Below are 21,123 nucleotides of genomic sequence, written 5' to 3' on the forward strand. Positions count from 1 at the left end.
CCAGCAAGAAAGAAAAAATAAAGAGATAAATCGATCAAGAAACCCAACTGTACACGAGCAAGCGAAGAAAGAAAGTGTTCTTGCTGTTCATTCAGATTCACAGTAAATAGCACAGGAGAGTTCAGGGATTAAACTGGATTAAAAAAGCGATACGTGGTGAGTTGTCACCGGGAAAAAATAACCCAAGAAGCGAAATCGTACAACAGGTGATTGATGAAACTTCCGACGACTTGCCCTTAAACAAATTTGGCATATGGACCTGGTTTCAGGGTTCCTACGTCTCCGCCATGTGAGATGTGCCTCGATCCCTGAGCTCTTCTCTCTCTTTCTCTCTCTGTGCCTTATGTGATGCAGGTTTCGACTCTTATAATGTAATGCATCCTCGAAGCTTCACTGCCATCTCTGTCCTTCTCTCCACTCTGCTGTCAGTAAGACAATTTCAAGATCCTCTGTGCTGTTATTGCTATTATTTTTCTTTTCTTTCTTTTCTTGCTTCTTGTTTTCTTTTCTGTCATTTTGCTTCGCTTAGATGATCATAATGCATAGCGAAAGATTGTTTGTTTTTACCTCTATTTAATGCTTCAACCGTAGAAACAGAGGTTGCTTGGATTTTGCATAGTCGGGACCTCTCGCTCGCTTCACGTGCTCTTGCCATTTAAAATTGCACCACCACGCTTCCATAAAATCTAGTTGTTCAGAAAAAGAAAAAGGGCAATTCCTTTTTCGAGTCAATGTTGCTGAGTGATGGAATTAAAAGGGTAGGGCTTAGATCATTGATTTTGCTTAGGATGCTGAAGGCCGAGCGCTGCAGAAACAATGGGTTGTGCTGCTTCTGTTTGCATGGGTGGGGGGAGGAAGAAGTTGAGCATCCCGGAAATCGCCGTGTTCGTCCCTTCAATGCGAGTGCCGGTCCAATCCAATCTTCAAAGGGCTCTCAAAGGACTAGTTCCATGGGATCTCGTCGATAGGTTATCGGAGCTGCGGAATCAGATTCTTTTACTAGCAGAGGACACTGGTTAGTGCTCTTAGAAATAGCTATTGATTGCACCATTTGAAAGTATGGTTTGATTGATGCGGAATTGGGGAAAGGGTTGAGTTTTCATTGGATTCTGAATGTTAGATTCGAATCAATAGAGTGATATCGCGATTGATTCTGTTTGAATTTCAGAGATTGTAGCCAGTAAAAAAATTTCACCTTCATAGCATTTGCAAAGAGTGACAGATTTCTGTTTTCTTTTTTTCGGAAATTAGATGGATCAGCCACGAATGAATTGAAAGAAGTTCTAGAGGAGTACTTGTCTCTTGTAATTGGGCTGACAAAGAAAGGTTTGGATTTTGGAATTGCTCCCTCTCTTTTGCATGTGAATGCTGCGGGAGTTTGCTCTTTGCAACTCAATTACGGGTTTGATTTGCAGAACAGAGTCTCAAGGAGTCGGTGGAATTTAAGTGGAAAAACCTTGGCGATGGACGGCAAGTAAGAAGCTTATGTAGATTGTGCAACCTTGAAATTTCTGTCTTGTGAGTCGTGAGTGATAAGTGTGGTCAAAATTTGATGAGTAGGAAGCCTCCGTGGCAAACTCCTGGTTTGAATTACTGTCCATCATTCACATGATGGCCATGGTGACGCTATCCCAGGCGAATTTGCTGATGATCCCCAGGGATCATTCTGGCTCTGAAGTGAGGACTGTTTCCGCAGGTATGGGATTTGGTTTCTTACCCAAGCAGCCATAACTGATGTCCATTCTATCTTTACTGATTCCTGATGGATGCTTTTGTTATCAGACTGCAAGAGGGATGCTGTCGACTTGTTGTTGAAGGCGTCGGGGTACTTGGAATTTTGCATAAGGGAGGTGCTAATACGCATCCGACCCGAGTTAAAGTATGCCACTTAACCCAAATCTCGGATTTTATGTCTTCTACGCTCGATACTTATAAGATGTTTTGGGGCTATATTCATTGATAGGGAAAGATTGCCAAAAGATTTGCAGGGCGGTGTACTGGAGGCTACATACATTCAAGCTCTAGGACAGGTAAATATGTTATATTACAAATCCCAGAACTGGGGTGTGTTCAGGTGAATAAATTATAGTTCAGGCTCTTTACTGTGTAATTAAAGATGGCAAGGTTCAAAGAAAAATCAGTAATCATAGGATGCTAAAAAGCACAAATGCAGTTGAATATTTTAGTGTGCTCATGAGTTGCTCTGCGCATTTACTGTATCAACATATTCAGGGAACTGAAATTCAACTGGGATTGGCTGTTGAGAGCCAAAAGGCCAGCTTGTCGGTCAAGAGGAGGTTGGCGTGCGAGCAATTAACCTATCTTAGTCAGGTCAGTGAGAACTCGTTTCGCCTCATTTTGACTCTGGATTGACGAAAAATATTGCCCACATGGTTTTGTCGCACTAATATTAACCCTTTTGATTTCACGGCAAAAGTTTCTCCATTGATTCATTTGAGGCTCTGTATAATAGCTGTTCTGTTTTATTTGATTGTAGTATGAATTTAATTTCGATTATGACTGACGTCTCTCCTCTGTTAGTTAGGCTCATACCTGCTTGTCCGAGGGTGACCTCAGTCATGGGTATGGAAAGAAGCAACTGCTGTTCATCAAATGGAAGTACCTCGAAGCAAAGGTTCCTAATTCTGTGTATTTTCATTCGTTTCAATTCAAAATAAAGAACTTTGGTGTCTGTCAGTTCCGCAGCAGTACAAAGTTTAATTGCTGTGAAAATCATCAGGCTGCCGCTTATTACTACCATGGACTAATCTTTGACAAGGGAAACGAACCGTCCTGTCACATTAGCGCCGTGTGTTGCTTTCTGGCTGCTGAAGAACTCCTAGCAGAAAGCAAGAAGGCATGCCTAACCTTTTGCCTTGCGGCTCCTGTCTCTAGGTTGGTTTCCGCGATGCCGCCTTTAGTCCCAATATCAATTTTCCTTATTCTCTTGAGCCCATTCATCATCGATTGGCTCCTCTTTTCCCTCGGCAATAGGATCCCTCCGCTCTGGGGCGTAATGAAGTACTTATACCAGAAGATCCCTGAAGTCGCATCGAGGAAATCTCAAACATATGGATACCTTTTAGAACAAGAAAAGTAAGGACTTTTCTTAGTACTTCCCTCTAATTTCGATAATCATACTTGCTTACCGGACAGATACACAGCTTCGAGTGACTCCTGTCATAAATTCAGAGAACTCTTTCTATTGTGGTGTCACAGGTCTCTGCAGACGCTGCCTGATCTGCCGGAGTTTCAGTTATCTTTGAGACCTGACGACTACGAATTACCTGAGATCGATCCCGCGTGGGACCGTGGAAAGTGGGAGATCGAAAACCAGACCCTCAAAGAACACCTCAAGGATTATGAGGATGAGGTCGAACCTTGAGGACTATGCTTGAATGACTGACTGAAACTGCAGAGTGTTCCTTGCTACTCACAGTCCATGACAGTTTTAGAGGAGCTGATAGATTACTCGAGGAGAGCAACACATTGCAGCAAGCAATAGTCTGTTACGAAAAGACCTATTTCATGACCGGTCAGATTGTGAGGAATCGGCTCAAGTAATCGCCTCAAGACAGCCCCCTTCATCAATTATAAACCTATACATATACTGAAAATAGCCAAGACAGTAATCTGCTTCAGTTTTTGTTTGTTTTGACCGTTCAGTTCGGTTCGGTTTTTGTACTTGGGACAATGATATTATGTGACACCTTTTGTATACTCGGGGACTCATTGACCATTAACATGGTCATGTTACCAGTTTATGATACTAAGAATGGAGCTTGTTGGATCTTCTCCTTCCTCTTGCCATTGATGTTCTTGTCTTTAACCTTGTTCGACTGAGGGAGCAATCAAATCTGCAGGCCGGTATATTGAATTTCACAAGTTTGGTCCACCACACACAATGTGGCTGCTTTAACCTTACTATCGAATGAGGCTAAGTACAAGATTTAGTCCTCTAGAATTTCAGCATTCGTGCCCTCTAAGTTTAATTTTGCCTTTAACTTTCTGGATTTGTGTAATTCGGTCTTCTTAAGTTTTATTTTGTGCAATCAAGTCATTTAACTTTCTTGATTTGTGCAATCAAGTGCTTTGCTTACCCGTTGTGACTAATGCTGTCAAATTAAGATTCCTTTTTCCTTGTTTTTTCTCGTTTGATTTCTGCTCCTTTTGCACCAAATCGACATTACGCGTCATTTTCTATTGCATAAGCAATGCCATGTCATCAATTTATATGATAATTTAGTTTGGATGAGTGACTAAGGGATTTGATTTCACAAGTTAAGAATGGTAAGGACTTGATTCCACAAAATAAAACTTAGAGGATCAAATCACATGAATTCAGAAAGTCAGAGAACTTGATTAAACAAAATAAAAGCTAGAGGACCAAATTGAACAAACATTGAAATTTAAAGGATCGAATCTTTACTAACCCTTATCGAATGAGCAATCCACAACTTTGAATTTGCTTCTTTATTTTATTGAATGGGCCTCAACCAATAAGATCGGATTTAACTTATCGCTCAGGTCTACTCATAACAAAAGAAAATTTTTGTAATCCTATGACCCCGGCTCAACCGGGCCGGGTCGGATCGGGCTTAGGACTAAATGGTCTTGTCCAAACTTGTGGGCCACCAAACATCACGATCATGTCTATTTGTTCTCTATCTCCAAAATACTTACATAAACATATGACAAATGGTAGAAAATAGAAGGTGCCTGGTTAGTAATTTCTTCATTCATGTCGGATTTGTCACATCTTTTCCTAATCTTTGAAACTAAAAAGCAAAGGTTTTGAAGTAATCCCATGTTAATGTGCGTGTATGTGATTAAGGATTCACTTAAACCGTGGAATCAACATTATGATTCGTGAATGATGAGGCCTATGTTGTCTTTTGACTTGGCCCAACTCCTCTTTCCTCTCCATCTTCTAACTTTTCTTTTCCTTTCATAATAACAAATGGGATAATCTTTCCATTTAGGATTTTTCAGCGATGGAGTTCGATCAATTAAACTATTCACTTAACTGTATTACCTAACTAAAATAAGTAGAAAAGGACCCCCACTTTTATATTCTCAAGTACTTTAATAGAAAGAAACGTGCAAGCGACTTTCTTTTTTTAATTAAATCGTGATGAAAGTTGGTTCAGTTTCACGTGTTGCGTTATCTATCAAAATTAGCAAGTAAACTAGACATTTTTCTACTTTGGCCAAAGGAAATATCTGGACATTTTGCGCACGACAATGCTGTTTACTATGCTTTGTTGCTTTAATATATCAAAAGGAAATAACTATGAAAAAGGGGGGGAAATAAAATGCTTTGTATTCTCGATTTTGCTGAGGAAAAATTTCATGAGCATATGATTCAACGCAACAATGCTTGATCGAGGAAATAACTTTTCGTACCATCAATAAAAAAAGTACCAATTTAATGAAATGTACTGAACAAGATGAGAAGATGACCGAAACAAAATCCATTGTTGTGAAAGTTGAGAAAATGATACTCAAGCCGTCGAGCGCGGGTTTTTCATTGACAATGAACTAAAGTTGGCTTTTGGCAAAAAACAAAAATTGACACCTAAGTACGTCGCAAATAGCTGATTTTTAACAAACAAAGAGTAATTTGCTTGTAGAGCAATGGACTCTAATTCATTAAATCTCGCGAATGTACATATATAAAAATCTTCGGATACTATATAAACAAGATAGACACTCCAAAACTCCTTTTATATAATATATACACTCTTCGAAGTCCTTCGTCTATTCTTCATCATTTCGATTTTGCACAACCTCTTGCGAGGTTCGATAATTTCAAAAATTCGAAAGCAGCAACCTCTGTGTTTTATAGTTTGAAATCGTGGGACATACTTCATACCATGAGATTCATGCGAGCACACTTTTTACGGTGTGGTCAAATGTACAGAGATTGACATAATGCAACGTGACAAACTTGAGTTAGTGCAAGTGATTATGAGCTCATCACGTTTGACAAAAGGAAGATAAACCTAGAGAAAAGGACATGACCGATGCTAGTGCCAAAATCATGAATATAATATCTTAGGAAAAGCTTGTTCTTCTTTTTTAAATTATTTTCTGGCCATGCATAAACCAGGTAATTTACAAGCAGAGAAACGAGGGATTCGTTAACCCAAAGAAAGTTTCAAGGCAAAAGGAGGTGTTGGAGCCATTTCCATGATTTTAATGTTCGATAAAAGCACTTGAAGATGCCCAGGGGGGGGCTCGTTCCCACAGAGCCCTGCAACTTCTCTGGCGGACCTGCAGAAATGATGAGAGCGCTTCAACTTTTTAGGTTGATGCTCGGCGTCTGCAGGCAGCAGCAGTTTCAGAGGTTCGCCGTGACACGAACTATGACTCTCTCTGATGCCATCGTTATCAGAAACGAAAGAAAGAAAGAAAGAAACGATGAAGTTTTCTTAAAATCATTGAGAAAAGAAAGAAAGAAAGAAAGAAAGAAAGAAGAAGAAGAAGCAAAACGTGCGTATGAAAACAAAGCTGAATGATACCGACGCAAAGCCTTGAACTCTTACATGGAATGTGTCGACAAGCATTTCCGCATCAGACCACTCATCTGCCATTACTTTCGTTTTCATTATCTGGTTCCTTTATCCCGCATTTTTAGCTTCTTTAGTGAGTGGAAAAAGACGATGGAATGCATCAGAACTCCAAAAAAAGATAGGGAAGAAATGAACCATCTTCATCAACTTCATTGACATTTCCTATTCGAGAGTATCATCATGTGGAATGAGTTCATCAACAATCAGCTCAGACATATCACACCCATGTCCCTCACATCCCCAATATACTCCAACTCCAACCGAAAGAAAGAAAGAGAAAGCAAAAAAAAAAACCAAAAACCCAGAAAGTCCTGAAGTCTGTTTTGGAGGAAAGAAAGAAGAAAGGACCCATCTTTTCTTTCTATAGATGCAGAGAGAGATCGAGGTTTACTCTATCGTCATCGTCGTCATCGTCATCATCATCATCATCATCATCATCATCATCGTCCTCGTCCTCGCCGCCGTAGTCCATTGGGGAGCTCATCTCCACGAACCCGTGAAGGACCGGGCGGTGGCCGGGGACGGCCTGGAGTGGGTCGAGCCACCCGGGCGGAGCAGTCGCCGGAAGCAGCGCCGGCGGCGGCGGCATTGCGCGGACCGGCACGACGTCGACGAGGAGCTGGTGGTGGCCGCGGGCGGCGGCGCGCTCCCTCTTGTGGGCGTTCTGGTGGCCCCCCAGGGCCTGGGAGGTGACGAACTTGCGCGAGCAGTAGAGGCAGGAGAAGACCCTCTGCTGCTGGGAAGGCGGGGAGGGAGGCTGAGGCGGCGGGGGCGGAGGAGGAGGAGGAGCGGGGTAGATGAGGGGGTGCTGGTGCTTCGGCTGCTTGGGGTGGTGGTGGTGGCCGTGGTGGCCGTGGTGGCCGGCGGCGGCGGCGGCGGAGTGCTTCAGAGCTGGCTTGGAGGAGGGAGAGGTGTGGCTAAGGAAATCGTAGAAGTTGTAGGAGTCCGCCATTGATTTCTCCGGTGGATTCCGACGACTGCTCGAAGAAGAAGAAGAAGAAGGAGGAGGAGGAGAAGAAGGAGAGAGAGAGAGAGAGAGAGAGAGAGAGAGAGAGAGAGAGAGAGAGATTGGGAGGAGGAGAGAGGGGTTTAAATGGGGGTTTAAGTGTGGAAGGACGAAAAGGCCCCCCTCCCCCTACCCGGATAAGAAGTTCCATAAAATTGGAATCTTTTCTCTCAAACTTTCTCTAATCTTATTTTAGAGACAAGGGTTTCCAATTTTTTCTAGACAAATATGGAAACCCATATGTTATTAGGGATTTGGGGAGTGAATTCGAGATTACAAATTGTTCGTCGGTCCTGAAAAGGTCGAATGATGATTGTTCTATCGAACCTTCACGTGCGTGAGTAATCTCGTTTCATTATCATATCGAATATTTTCTTTGTCCTCTTTGGCCTCCACCTTTCGAATTTAAACGGAAGTGTAAACCGATCAAGCGGGACGGGACTAAGGGCAACTTTTGACCCGGCTTGACCTAATCGGGCCGGACTCTTTTGGGCTCGGCTATGAGTCCGGACCGAGATAAGGAAAAAAAGGCCAAGATCGAAATTACTCGGTTTAGTCCGGGCCGGTTCGAGCTATCATTTTTTCTGCAAAAATTATCATTCACAATCAACTTTTAAAAGCTCTACCATAAAACAGCTCTCAAATAACTAATCTAAATTCACTAGGAAAACCATAGACGCCATCAGATGAACGAAATTCGCACTTCTCAGCTTTAACAGGGCATAATTTTTTATCGCCCCATTGAAATTTAAACGGTTAATTCCGCATGCTCACGAACTATATTGAGGTGTGTAAATAACAAATGCCTAAATCTTTCAAAGTTTTATATCCCAAGGCTTTAAAGTTGGAGAAGCCAAAGTGAGTCGCGATGGGGGAGGAATCGAAAGGGAGAGAGAATGTGGGATCTCCCATGGAATAGAATTGCCCAACCAAGAAACGGGAAATGGAATCAGAATCAAAACGGAATCAAAGCGGGAATGATGACAGAAAAGGACGTGAAGTGGCAACTCTCACTCTCTATCTGCGGTACGGCCACGTCTCTCCCTGTCTCTCACACTCTCTGTGCGCGATGCTGCTTCGGCCTGCAGCAGCGAGAGACGGCCAAGGGCAGACGCGTGGACGAGGAGGGATTGGCGGGCCAATCATCTGATGACCTAAAAAATCCCTTCTTTTCTTTTAACGCTTCCTCCCTTTGCTTCCTCACCAATCCACCAGTGAAAATCCGTTCAGCGTACATTGCACATGGTTCAGGCTTCGCACCCAAGCTAGATTAAGACGAATCCACCCTCCATTAGCATCCTAATCATTGACCATTACCATCCTTATCATTGATGTCTTGCTCTCTTCTGAGGTTTAACTCAGCACCTCTTCCTCTCTCTCTCTCTCTCTGGCTCTCTGAATATGAAGACTTGTCTGGAGACCCTACACGTTCGATATCCGAACGACTGCTGCATGAAAGTGAGAACGAAGACCACACAGAAGGAGCTGCGTCAAGATATTTCGAGATTGATTTGCAAAGTTGGTTCACGGCAAGATCTGAACTTTTTCAAGGAGTGGGTTCGCGGATGTTTCGTTGCAAATGAGCCTGCAAATCCGATTCTTGAATTAGTGTTTGTGCGTCTCTCGTTGCTCCATCTAGAATGACACTGTTTAGCGTGTGGACTACTGGAGTGAAGTCCCCATAGACGAAATCGACTCTGTGAAGCACATTCATACCAACGCATGCGGTTTTCCATTGGTGGGCCGGTTTTCCATTGGTGGAGGATCCTGTGGAGAGAGAGAGAGAGAGAGCGAGCATAAAGGACAAAAAATTCCCGTACAAACGAACTTCATAATTATGGCTAGCATAGATTATTCCAAACTAAATTGTAGACATAATCATCCAATCTTTGAACCGCGCATGCATACAGGAAAGTCTTCCCACTTTAGTAATCTATGGCATGCTCTTAGATAGGTTCGCTTGGTTTTTTCTGCTGATTTGGTCATTACCTATTCCCATATTTGAAAGGGGGCAGAATCTCTAGTTTTCCAATTTCGCAATCCTTGTAATTACATTCCCTTATCACCACACAAGCACACATTGCACTTCCCAAAGGCTTATGAGAGGTGATGGGTTTGTTCGGTTGATGCAAACATATCACTTGTTCCATCACTTATGTAACGGATACAATGAGACTGTTAAAAGAATATTCCACATGACTTGATTACGGAGTTACGATGAGTTTATATATTAGCATGGGTAGTCCTCCTTCCATCCAATAGTTTTAAGTTTTCCCGATGAAACGGTCGCGTACATAACTTTATCTCAACATGCATGCCATTGCGATCTCGTATTCAAGTGATGTGGGATATGCTTTAACAAGAATGGTACGAGATTACGTAAGATTCAGAATCGATGGAAATCGTTTAGGACAATGTCTGCCATTTTCCGTGTCTCGCGCTCGAGATGGTTGACAATAATAACAAGACAAAGGAGGTCCTTTTCAAGTGTATTTATCAGTCATCTATGACCTATATGAAGACTCTTGTTTCACTAGAGTCCTTCCCAATCTTGAATGCGCAAAACAACAATCGTCGCTTTTACTTAACACAAAACTTTACAGTCTTAAGAACTTAATTCTAGATTAAGTGATGCATGTTCTAGGATGAGAGTGAGAGAGCAGGAACAGAGATTCGCAAAAAAGAGAGAATGCAACTGCGGTTTTTAATGGAGACAATGCGTTAGTACGCTAACCACGGGATTGAAAGGTAAAACTTATAATTGGGACATAAAATGTCGTATAGAAGTGAAGATTGTAGTTCTCTCCTTCTCTGTTAAGAATCCCTAGTTAGCATTATCCACTCATTGCCCTCATTAGGGCTTCACTAGAACAGGTCAGTTTCACCTTTTGAAGAGAGAGAGAGAGATAGAGAGAGAGGTGATGTGGCGATTGGTGCTGTTGCTAAGGTAGGGGCGAAAAATCGAGGCCCAAGGGACTGCCGTCATGTCTGGTGACCAATTCTAGTATTTTATTACATTCGACTGTGGACGATCCTCCATCGTGGGGTCACGTTCGAACAGTCCTAAGAAAACAACAAAAACAGTTATTCTCACTCCCCATCGCCATCTGCATCTGCATCGTAGGGAAATAACAGGACCGTCCCTAGGGCTAACTAGAGGACACGTACCCTACACAAATTCTTGTCGGGAGCTGAATGGCCTAATCACTAAGCCAAGAAAGCAAGAGGACGAAGGGGGACGCTTTCCCAAGCTTCCTTCTCCCCTTCCTGGTGACATTCCTTGATGAGACTGGTGACCCAAAAGATGGCATCTTGTCAAAGCATTTCTCTCGGTTGAGCCCGAAAAAAGGAGAAGCAAGTGAATTGAGTGAGGGCCAATCCCCCAGAGGCTTCGAGGAAAAAAGTAGAAGTCCTTAGTTTCTTGGGAAGATGTGTTCCTGTGGATGAGACGGAGGACATGTGATCTGAGGGGGCATCATGGGGGGGCGTCTGCAGCAGTTTCCTCAAATGGTTTGGTCATAGGAGGGTTGTTCTTCCTAGGAGTCCTCCAAAGGTTGGAGAAACGGTGCAAGTTTTGGCAATTCCTATGATGTGCAGGCCCAGTGTGTCGCCATCTTTTCACTGAGCTCTCTAGCAGTTTGAGGACTAAAGAGAGAGACCCCAGCAGGAAGGACAGACGGCTGTTTAAGGAAATATTCGGTCAAGTTTCTTTGTCCCGATAGTTTAATGTTTAATCCCCTCAACGTTGTCTACAGGTTTAAAGTCATGATAGATCAGTAGACAGAGACTTCCCCAAAATCCTGGACTTATCAGCACATAAAGATTGGAATCCCCTCAAGTATGACTCAACCTTGCAGTCCTGCAAGTGGACTAGATCTTCGACTAGTCAATCCGAACCGGGCAAATCGATTATGCAAAGAGATTCTTTTCAATGCTTCTATGGGCAAATCTGGACAGGATTTTCTAGGCTCGACCTCGGACCCTATACTTTTTCCTAGGCATGGCCAAGGCTGCTTAAGTCCACCCATTCGAGAGTGTATAATCACCTTAAAGATAGTGGTGTCGTCGAGATACCTTTGTGGTAGACCTGATCATATATGCCTGGCACCCCACGGGTCCGTCCCGGCTACAGTGGGGGCACGAGGGGCACTTTTGGACAGGTTTTGTAAGGCTGTTTACTTGTGAAGCTCAGCACGGTCGGGCCTGTGATAGCCTAGCCCGGCCCAAAGGTTTAGTAGATAACATTTTTTTTTTTTGGGGTTTTGGACGGGCTTGGATAACAGATTCGGCTCGAACCTGCCCACCGATCACGTCTATTTTTATAATCTGTTGTGGTGATGTTTTATCTTTTCGAAAGAGTTATTTCATTTCCTGAGAAAATTTCAATCCAAACTTTCTAAAATCCATTTTCAGGCCTTATAAGGACAATAATACATTGTTCATTCATTAGTTGAGTGGTGAGTTGACTCAGCGATACGATTATTAATCAAAGCAATTTGATTAGTTAATTAGTTGCTTATCGTATTTTATGTGCAATCAATCCTCGAAAAAAATGAGAAATTTTCCTAATTGAACACGTTTAACAAGTCCCCTACAATAATCCTCCATGGGCCAGGCTCTCGTCTCTTGTATCTACTAAAGCAAACGTTGTAACCTGGCTGACCTTCCTCCGGGTTGGGGCAATCAATCAGTCCATTTAGTGAGTAATTTCATGGAGAAAGAAGGAAATTGCAACGAGCAAGTTCAGCCTCTACCTTAACAAGCACGGGACACGGGCGCCGACGAGGTCTTACTTCACCAAATTATGGTTTCGAGGGTCGTCCATTACGAAAAGATCTTCCTCCTGAATGGATAAGTGGAAGCACGCATACGATCCGGTCCTATTTAGCCCTAACCTAAGCCGGAGCTCGGAATACAATACAGAACTTCGTTATCCTAACCGTCTCCTCCGATCCATCGGCTCTCTTCATTTGCCTTGGAATCTCAACCCGGCCTCTTTTCAGATACACAGCATCAGGGTGGCCTCTCCTTGTTGGGCTTGGAAAAAAATTACCAAGAACTTATATGCCTACCACATCTATTGAAAATTGCTCTTGCCAACCGCGACTAAAATTTACTAGCTTTTAGTAGTTTCAAAATCATCACATATACTTCAAAAAGTTACTGAGTATATATGACGTAATTACGTACTAAATTGTGTTGGGAGAAACTTACTCTGTAATAAATGAAATTGACCAAACTCTTTATATGCACTAATGTAACTTCATCAACTCCGGCCTAAAGGGAGCCTGTTGATAAATTAAAAATAGAGGAGGCCCCCGATATTGGTACGAAAGTGGTAAGATTTAGCCTGTTCAAGAGCACATTCTAACGAAAAGAAATTATTAAGACGTTTTCCACTTAATTTTGATGAATGTAGCTCGTAAAACGTAAGAAAAAAGAAACAAATTTAGCGAACTCATGATGTTAGGATATGAACGAGTGAAAACATCATAAAATACGCGTTCCTTTATTTTACGGCATTCTAAAGAGACTTATAATGTTTGACCGTAAATAAGTACCAAGAATGTCATAAAGTGCATTGTGTTTTTAGATTTTGAAATGTTGCACCTTCGTGGACGATGGTCTATCGTAAGCGAGTGCAACATACTATAAATTATCAGAAAATGTGAATTATGAGGTATAGACCTTTCAGCATTTACCAAGGGTAAAATGTTGTAGAATGTGAACAAAATGCAAGATTGAGCAAAACAAAAAATAGATCGTACCGCAAGATTGTTCATAGAGGAAAGATGGGATGATGATTGAGATTCAAGAGATGTAGTCAAGAAGAATAAACAATGGTTTTTTAATTTTCATTTTCTTCTCAGGAAATTGCCTTATCTTCTTATGGAAAGCTATTGAACAGCCCATAGAAACATTCGGTGGCCAGTTCTTCTTGAAATTGTAGTAGTGGCTTAGAATATACTATCTTTTTGAAGCAATAACAGTACCGTTGTGTTGGCACTGCTCTTCTCAAAAGTTACTTTCTTTCTTGATTATGTGGGCTAGGGTTTAGCGTCCCACGACACTCTTTCGATACCACATTTTTTAATTAAGTCCTTGAAATGAAAACTTTTTTTTTTTTGACAATTCATATTGTTATTCATTAAGTGGGTAAATAGTTATAATCTGTTGCATTGCATGATGTTATAAGTGTGCCCGATGAATCAATTCCTATTTCTACGCCTGCCTTAGAGAGAAGAGCTTAATTTGTAAAATTCAACACAATTTGATGAATTATCCTTAGGTCACCTTTTTCCTAAATGAACGTGTTATCATCCAACCATGATTGGAGGAAGCTTTCTCACGCTAGTCTTCTGATTTGTGACTTATAAACATGGATATCACGCAGGTTAAAATTTAGCTACATCTATATGCAGGCGACTCGTAACATACTAATCACAATTTCAAACGTGGATGAAAATATGACTCTACTTAAGAAAATCGCAATACTCCTCCATGATTTGATTCTTTCATCTGTATTTAGTTGTGAGATACTCTTAGATTGCATAAAAACGGAAGAAAATACGACTTCAAAAAGGGGTCTTTTGTTATAGGGATCATTTCACAAACGGTCTTTGAAATTTGGCCCAATTTGCACATGTGGTCCCTAAGAGAAATCATAATACTTTTCCTACAATAAGCGTTTGACTTAACTGAGAGATACATTTTTCCAAGACACTATTTCTGTTTTTACTTTCTAAAAATTGTTTATACTGACCACATTGTTTAAAGTAATATGCCAAAGTACAATTTCTCCTTTCTCTATCAAGTTCGGAACATGATATTGTATTAATTGGTAATTGTATATATGCACACTTGTAATAAGAACGAATATATGGGGCGGAGTTGGTGGGACAAAATGGAAGGGAAGCGAAGGCAATAATCAAAATTCTGCGTGAGAATACAAATGAATCAAAATTTGGAACATTGCGATGTTCTTATGCTGTATTAAGCAGTCCACCCCGTAATTTAAAAGCTTTTTCGGCAATCAGAGGCTCTCTCGATAAAGGTCGTCGAGTATGAACTCACTAAGATAAAAGTGTGCTATGCATTAATTAAAGTTCTCCTTAGGCGGTCATTTGGCATAAAATTAGGGGAATTTTCTACACATATATAGAAAAGATCTTTCCATAAAAATCAGCAAATCTCTATAGTCGATCTTGGCTTGCCCTATTGATAAGAAGATAGAGTCGGGCCACAACACCGGGGATCAACCATAGAAAGTAGTCAAGGACGACATGAATAATAGGTTGCACATGGTCAGGCTGCTTCTGATTTCGGGCTTTTTATTTAGTGAGAGTTTTTTGATTTCTTCGATGGAGTCCTACCTTATCATCGTATAAAGAAAAAAGTGGCGTTTTGTTTTCTGACTATTACGTACACATGCATGCAAGCATGATGTTTCTACGTTATTGTTAATTAAAGGAAACATAATTTTGCTTTTCGCAGGCGGCGAAGCGAGGATGAATTAACTTCGACTATATCTCATGGTTACATGGCGTAATCGTTATAACTCAAATGCAGAAAGTAAGGGGAACTGATGTGATGTCAGACTAGTTACGCTATGGGCAATGTTGTGTTTCTTAGAAAAAGTTCACATCATATTATGTTGTTTCTATTTCTCTAATTGATCGATAAAACAATACGAATATGTCATCAAAATATTGAATAGAGAAACTACAAAACAACATTAGTCTCAAATTTTATCTAATTGGCTAACAAAATTGAATATGGTTCACTCTCTCACTCTAAGGGAAAATTGTCCAAAAAGTCATAAACCAATTATACGGCGGCTAATTTGGTCATAAATTTTTCAAATGTGCAAATTTAGTCTTAAACATTTTAACGAGTTGCCAATGTAGGCCGGATACCGCTGACGTGACAGTCCAGTCAGCGCTAACTATCCTATGTGATGCGGTCAGCGTTGACATAGACAATTTTCTAATTATTTTAAATTTTTATTGGTTTTTTATTAATTTTTTCTTTTCTTTTCTTTTCTTCTTTTTACACAGGGCCGGCGGGGGTTGCTGCCCTTGGGAGAGGGTTGCAAGGAGTTTTGTGAGCCCTCACCTAGGCCATTGCGGGCCACGGCAAGGGAGTCGAGGCTCTCGTTGTGGCTGGCGAGGGCAAGGGGCCACGACCCTTGCTCGCGTTGGTGAGGGCTTCGTGGCCCTCATCCAGGGGTCGGCAGGGGTCATCGGCCCTTGCTCAGTGCCAGCCCTATGTAAAAAAAGGAAAAAAAAAAAGTAAAGAAAGGAAAAAATAAAAAAATTCATTTGGATTTTAAAAAATTTAAAATTATCCAAGTCAGTACCGGCCGCACCACATGCACCACAAAGGATGGTAAGGGCTGACTGAACCGCCACGTTAGCTATATCCAGCCAAAGTTAGCTTAAATGACTAAATTGGCGACTCGTCTTGTCATGACACATAATCCCAAATCAAGAGTTGATTCTACATATGTTGTTACGGGTCAACTAAGAGTCCGATGCTAGAGCATTTTCAGAACAATGTAACTCCAGTTGTACAAAACTGATGCAGGATTTGCTCAAGAAATAAAGTGCTTTCATGAGGTGGAACTCAAGATTGCATCAGATGCTTAAGAAGTATCTACCGATGAAGGACCTCTTCGGTTTTCATCATTTCATAGCATATGGCCAATTTTTCCATTTGCAAGAAAGATGAACAAATGAGAAAGCTTTCCGTATTACTCAAACACTTTGATATAATCCAATTTTAGATAGGAGGTGATGGATCAAGGTTCCGGAAGTTTCAATTACGTGCAAGTGAGAGGCCACTTATCGGAAGGTCATGAGTCATGGGTTTGTGAAGGACTTTAATCATTCCAGAGGTGAATAGTAACAGGAAAAACAATTAATTATTGAAGTAGCTGCAAAACCAGGATCTAAACTATTCATTTTCTTCTCTAAAAGTCTATTTATACAAGACAGGCTAAAGATCACACCTTTGACAAGTGAAATTCTATGAAGTATGCCCTTCAAAAGTCCAAAGAGCAGAAAATGATGAAAGTACATGCACGGGTATTGGTACAGGGATGTGGTGTTTCTACCTTGCACTACTGTACAATATATCTCAGTACAGAATCATGGCTAATTTGTTGTTCTGCTGTTCTTGAACGAACACAAGTCATGGCCCTTGCGCCTTGCCAATATTACGTGCTGGAACACAGGTGAGCAGGAACGTAGGCACAGTTTACACTTACTTCAAGCTCAGTGCATAGCGAGGAAATAATTATCTCTTGCTATTTGACATATATTTATTTGATTCTCAATTGAAATCCTAGCTTTTAAATATGATGCGCGATCTGCTTGATAAATGAGTAAAAATGACAGAATTTTCCATTAGCTAGAACAGAAATCATGATCTTGCGAGTGTTTATCCTCTTAACCATATCTATCTTGCTATCTTCGTCGAAGTTGAACTTGTAATCTTCTAGTTACCATATAAATTCACGGGTTTTTCTGTTTGTGGTAGACCAGATTTAAAGATGAAAAAGATCGAGTTCTATCAACATCCAACTTAAGAAAGTCTCTTTTCCATAGTGCATGTGAGATTGGCTCGCCGCAAGGTCTGATGATATGGTTCAGTCACTAATGTTTGCCATATTTGGGTTTACTGTGTGTCCCTTCATACTTATAGATTCAGACTTTCGATTGTATCCGTACATGCGCCTCTGGCAACAATCTATGTTCTCTGTAAGCAGTCTTCAGAATTACAGAGTTATGTGTGCTTCGAATTCTCTTCAACTCTGCAATGTAAGCAAGGTTGCTGTCAGCAGCTGGGATATTAAATTTTCAATCTTCGGCAAATCCATGCCCCTTCATGTCTTGCAACATGAGTTGCCTTTCCTATCCTATTGATACTGTCATTTGTTGGTAATTCAGACACAAGCAAGGACATTATACCTCATACAATTCCCGGTGACTGGGTTTAGTTCGTTCTCGTCACTTTAGTTTCTCTCTCAATTTATTGTATTCGCTCGAGAGAGTTGGAAGTTGAGGGATTAGTGACAAGAGTGCCACGTTGCTAGGAAGCCGGAGAATGTATTGCAGACTCGCATCAGCTCATTGCACTTTTTTATTTGAGATGTAAATGTCAAGTGAGACTCACTTTGCCTAATTTGGACAGGATGAAGAAGCCGTGCACAGCTAGGCAGGTAGAATTGACATTGATCTGTTAATTATCTTTCAAGTGGGATTGTTAACGTCCATGAAATCTTCTTCATTTTGCTCTACTTTTTCGATGCTTTATTCAGAATAGCAAACTTCCCTTCATTTCTTTCTCTCTATCTTTCGAAGGTTTTTTCTCACAAAACCATCTTCTCTGAATTGAAGAAAAAGACTCACGCTCACTCAGGCTCATAAGCCGAAGCTTCCACCGTCCGTCGTCAATATTCGGTCTGTACGTCTCTCTCAATGTACAAGCTAAAAAATCCGTCAGGTCATACCGATGACGTGTTGTCAAAATGTGTCAAAATGTGACTACTAGTGTCATATCCCGTGTCCCGATATGCGGATTAGATTGACTTTTTGTTTGCCAAAGTGAGTGAAAATGGCGAAGAAGAAGAAGAGAAGAGAACGGCGTTAGAGAGAATACGGTGTGTCACTAGGTTTGACACACTTCTTCTATTTAAAATACATTAGATGGGCCAAGCCCTAAACACCAATAAACAACCATAAAATAATAAATAAAATAAAAAGAAAGAGAGGAGGGGGAAAGCCCACGTGACTTAACACTCCCCCTCAAGCTGGAGCATAGATGTTCATCATGCCCAGCTTGTTACAAATGAACTCTATCCTCTTTCCAGTACTCGATTTTGTAAGGATGTCAGCAAGTTGATCACTGGTCCGAACATATCCAAATTCGATGACATTCCTGAGCAAAGCATCTCTGACAAAGTGACAATCAACTTCAATGTGTTTAGTCCTCTCATGAAAAACTGGATTATCTCTAATATGTAGGGCTGACTGATTATCACACCATAATTTAGAAGGATAATCAACGGAATAACCTATCTCCGTCAAAAGCTGCTGCAGCCACATAATCTCAGCAGTCGTACTTGCCATTGAGCGATACTCTGCTTCGCAACTAGACCGAGAAACCACATCTTGCTTCTTACTCTTCCACGAGACAAGATTACCACCCATAAATATAGTAAAACCAGATGTAGATCGCCTATCAGCGGGAGATCCAGCCCAATCTGCATCACAAAATGCTTCGATGCGGGAATGTCCATGATTTTGATAGATAACACCCTTCCCGGGATCCTTTTTTAGATACTTTACAATCCGCAGAGCAGCCTCCCAATGAGGAACACGAGGGTCAGCCATAAACTGACTAACAACACTAACCGGAAAGGCAACATCAGGTCTAGTCATAGTGAGATAATTGAGTTTTCCCACTAATCTACGATACCTCTCAGGCTCTGGAATCGGGGCACCTTCTTGTGGCATGAGCTTATCACCAGGAATCATAGGGGACTCGCAATATTTTGCCCCAGACAACCCTGTATCTTGCAATAAATCTAACACATATTTTCTCTGAGATAGAAAAACACCATTCTTACATTTAGAAACTTCAATACCAAGGAAGTATCCTAGAGGACCGAGATCTTTGGTTTGAAACTGACTGTTTAGAAACTCCTTGAGCCTAGAAATGCCTGCTAAGTCACTGCCAGTGATCACAATGTCATCCACATAGACAACCATATAAATACAACCTGCAGGAGAAGTATGATAGAAAACAGAACTATCCTTAATACTCTGCTTCATGTCAAAATCCCGTACAACAGCTGTAGTAAACCTGCCAAACCATGCACGAGGTGACTGCTTGAGACCATATAAGGAGCGACAAAGCCGACAAACCTTATGAGACTCCCCCTGAGCAACAAACCCAGGAGGTTGCTCCATATACACCTCCTCGTCATGATGTCCATTCAAGAAAGCATTCTTGACATCAAGTTGATGGAGGATCCAATCATGGGAGGCTGCCAGAGAAATAAATAACCGAACGGAGGCCATTTTAGCCACCGGGGAAAAAGTCTCAAAATAATCAACACCATACTGTTGAGCATATCCCTTAGCAACAAGACGAGCCTTCAAGCGAGCAAGCGAGCCATCCGGATTAACCTTGACAGTATAAACCCATTTACAACCAATAGCTTGCTTACCCGTGGGAAGAGGAACAAGCTCCCAGGTCTCATTCTGAACCAAGGCCTGTATCTCATCCACCATTGCAGCACGCCAACCAGAATGAGCCAAGGCATCAGAACCTGATCGTGGAACAGAGATGGAATCCAAAGTGGCAATCAACGCCTGTGTCTGAACTGATAAACCCTTATAAGAGTCGGTATAAACAGGTCTATCACGGCAAGCACGAATACCTTTACGGAGAGCGATAGGCTCATCATCTGAGGGGAGATCCGGTATCAATGCAGAGGTATCCAGCGGAGGTGGCGTTGGCGAAGATGCATTCGGAGGAGGATCCAATGAGTCATCAGAAGGCACATTGGATGGGGTAGAAGAAATCACAGGAGTCGGCCGCCGATGATACATACGACCATACCACACGTCAGTGGATTGAGCTGTGGGGGTGGATGATGTCTCATAAGTAGGACTCGATCGAGACCGATGGACAAGAACATCCTCCAAGAAAGTAGATGGAGAATCATCCTTGGTGCCATAAGATTGAGACTCATGGAAGGTAACATCTGCAGAGACAACGTAGCGACCTAGATCAGGAGAAAAACAACGGTAACCTTTCTGATGCCGAGCATAGCCCAGAAAAATACAACGAAGAGACTTAGGGTCGAGTTTAGAGACCTGAGGTCGCGTATCACGAACGAAACACACACACCCGAACATCTTTGGAAAGAGAGGAAACAGAGATTTAGTAGGGAACAACACACGGAAAGGAATTTCTCCATTGAGAATAGCAGAAGGAAGACGATTGATAAGATAACAAGCGGTCAAAACTGCATCGGCCCAGAATGACTTAGGGACATTGTGCTGGAACAAGAGAGCACGAGCAACCTCTAACAGATGCCTATTCTTGCGTTCTGCTACACCGTTTTGTTGAGGTGTATCAGGGCAAGAAGTTTGATGGACAACACAATTACGGGAAAGAAACGACATGAATTGATGTGATAAATATTCCCGACCATTATCACTGCGCAAACACTTAACAGAAGTGGAGAATTGAGTTCGAACTTCAGCATAAAATTCACAAAAAATTTGGAACACCTCAGAACGATTTTTCATTAAATAGACCCATGTCATCCGTGAATGGTCATCAACAAAAGTTACATAATATTTGAAGCCAAGCTTTGACAGGACAGGACAAGGACCCCATACGTCTGAATGGACTAACTCAAACGGAGCTGAGACTCTTTTATTGACTCTAGGAAAATAAGACACACGATGGTGCTTAGCAAACTGACATGACTCACATTCAAAGGAAACGTTCTTAAACTGAGGA

At 41.6% G+C, this 21,123-nt stretch overlaps 2 protein-coding genes across 4 annotated transcripts; one reads left to right on the forward strand and one right to left on the reverse strand.

Moving 5' to 3' along the window:
- LOC115680158 (uncharacterized) lies at positions 1-3,810 on the forward strand. Of its 3 annotated transcripts, none has more exons than XM_056312621.1 (13): positions 1-206; positions 355-428; positions 798-1,015; positions 1,252-1,326; positions 1,416-1,474; positions 1,561-1,696; positions 1,783-1,879; positions 1,964-2,030; positions 2,233-2,331; positions 2,546-2,635; positions 2,741-2,895; positions 2,995-3,096; positions 3,220-3,810. In XM_056312621.1, the coding sequence occupies exons 3-13, from the start codon at positions 817-819 to the stop codon at positions 3,383-3,385; spliced, it is 1,245 nt and encodes a 414-aa protein (XP_056168596.1). In that variant the 5' UTR covers positions 1-206; positions 355-428; positions 798-816; the 3' UTR covers positions 3,386-3,810. The 3 variants fall into 3 exon arrangements, with proteins under 3 accessions (XP_056168596.1, XP_056168594.1, XP_056168595.1); XM_056312619.1 differs by having other exon boundaries at positions 2-206; positions 788-1,015; XM_056312620.1 differs by lacking the exon at positions 1-206 and having other exon boundaries at positions 237-428.
- A 2,333-nt stretch (positions 3,811-6,143) lies between these two features.
- LOC115680116 (zinc-finger homeodomain protein 10-like) lies at positions 6,144-7,527 on the reverse strand. Its single transcript, XM_030603854.1, has 2 exons — positions 7,070-7,527; positions 6,144-6,276 (listed from the first exon to the last, which is right to left on the reverse strand). The coding sequence occupies exons 1-2, from the start codon at positions 7,525-7,527 to the stop codon at positions 6,144-6,146; spliced, it is 591 nt and encodes a 196-aa protein (XP_030459714.1).
- Between the last annotated feature and the right edge of the window lie 13,596 nt (positions 7,528-21,123).

The sequence above is a fragment of the Syzygium oleosum genome, unplaced genomic scaffold, assembly GCF_021117445.2.
Source record: "Syzygium oleosum isolate NSW1041296 unplaced genomic scaffold, Sole_v2.1 Sole_v2.06, whole genome shotgun sequence".
Classification (NCBI taxonomy): domain Eukaryota; kingdom Viridiplantae; phylum Streptophyta; class Magnoliopsida; order Myrtales; family Myrtaceae; genus Syzygium; species Syzygium oleosum.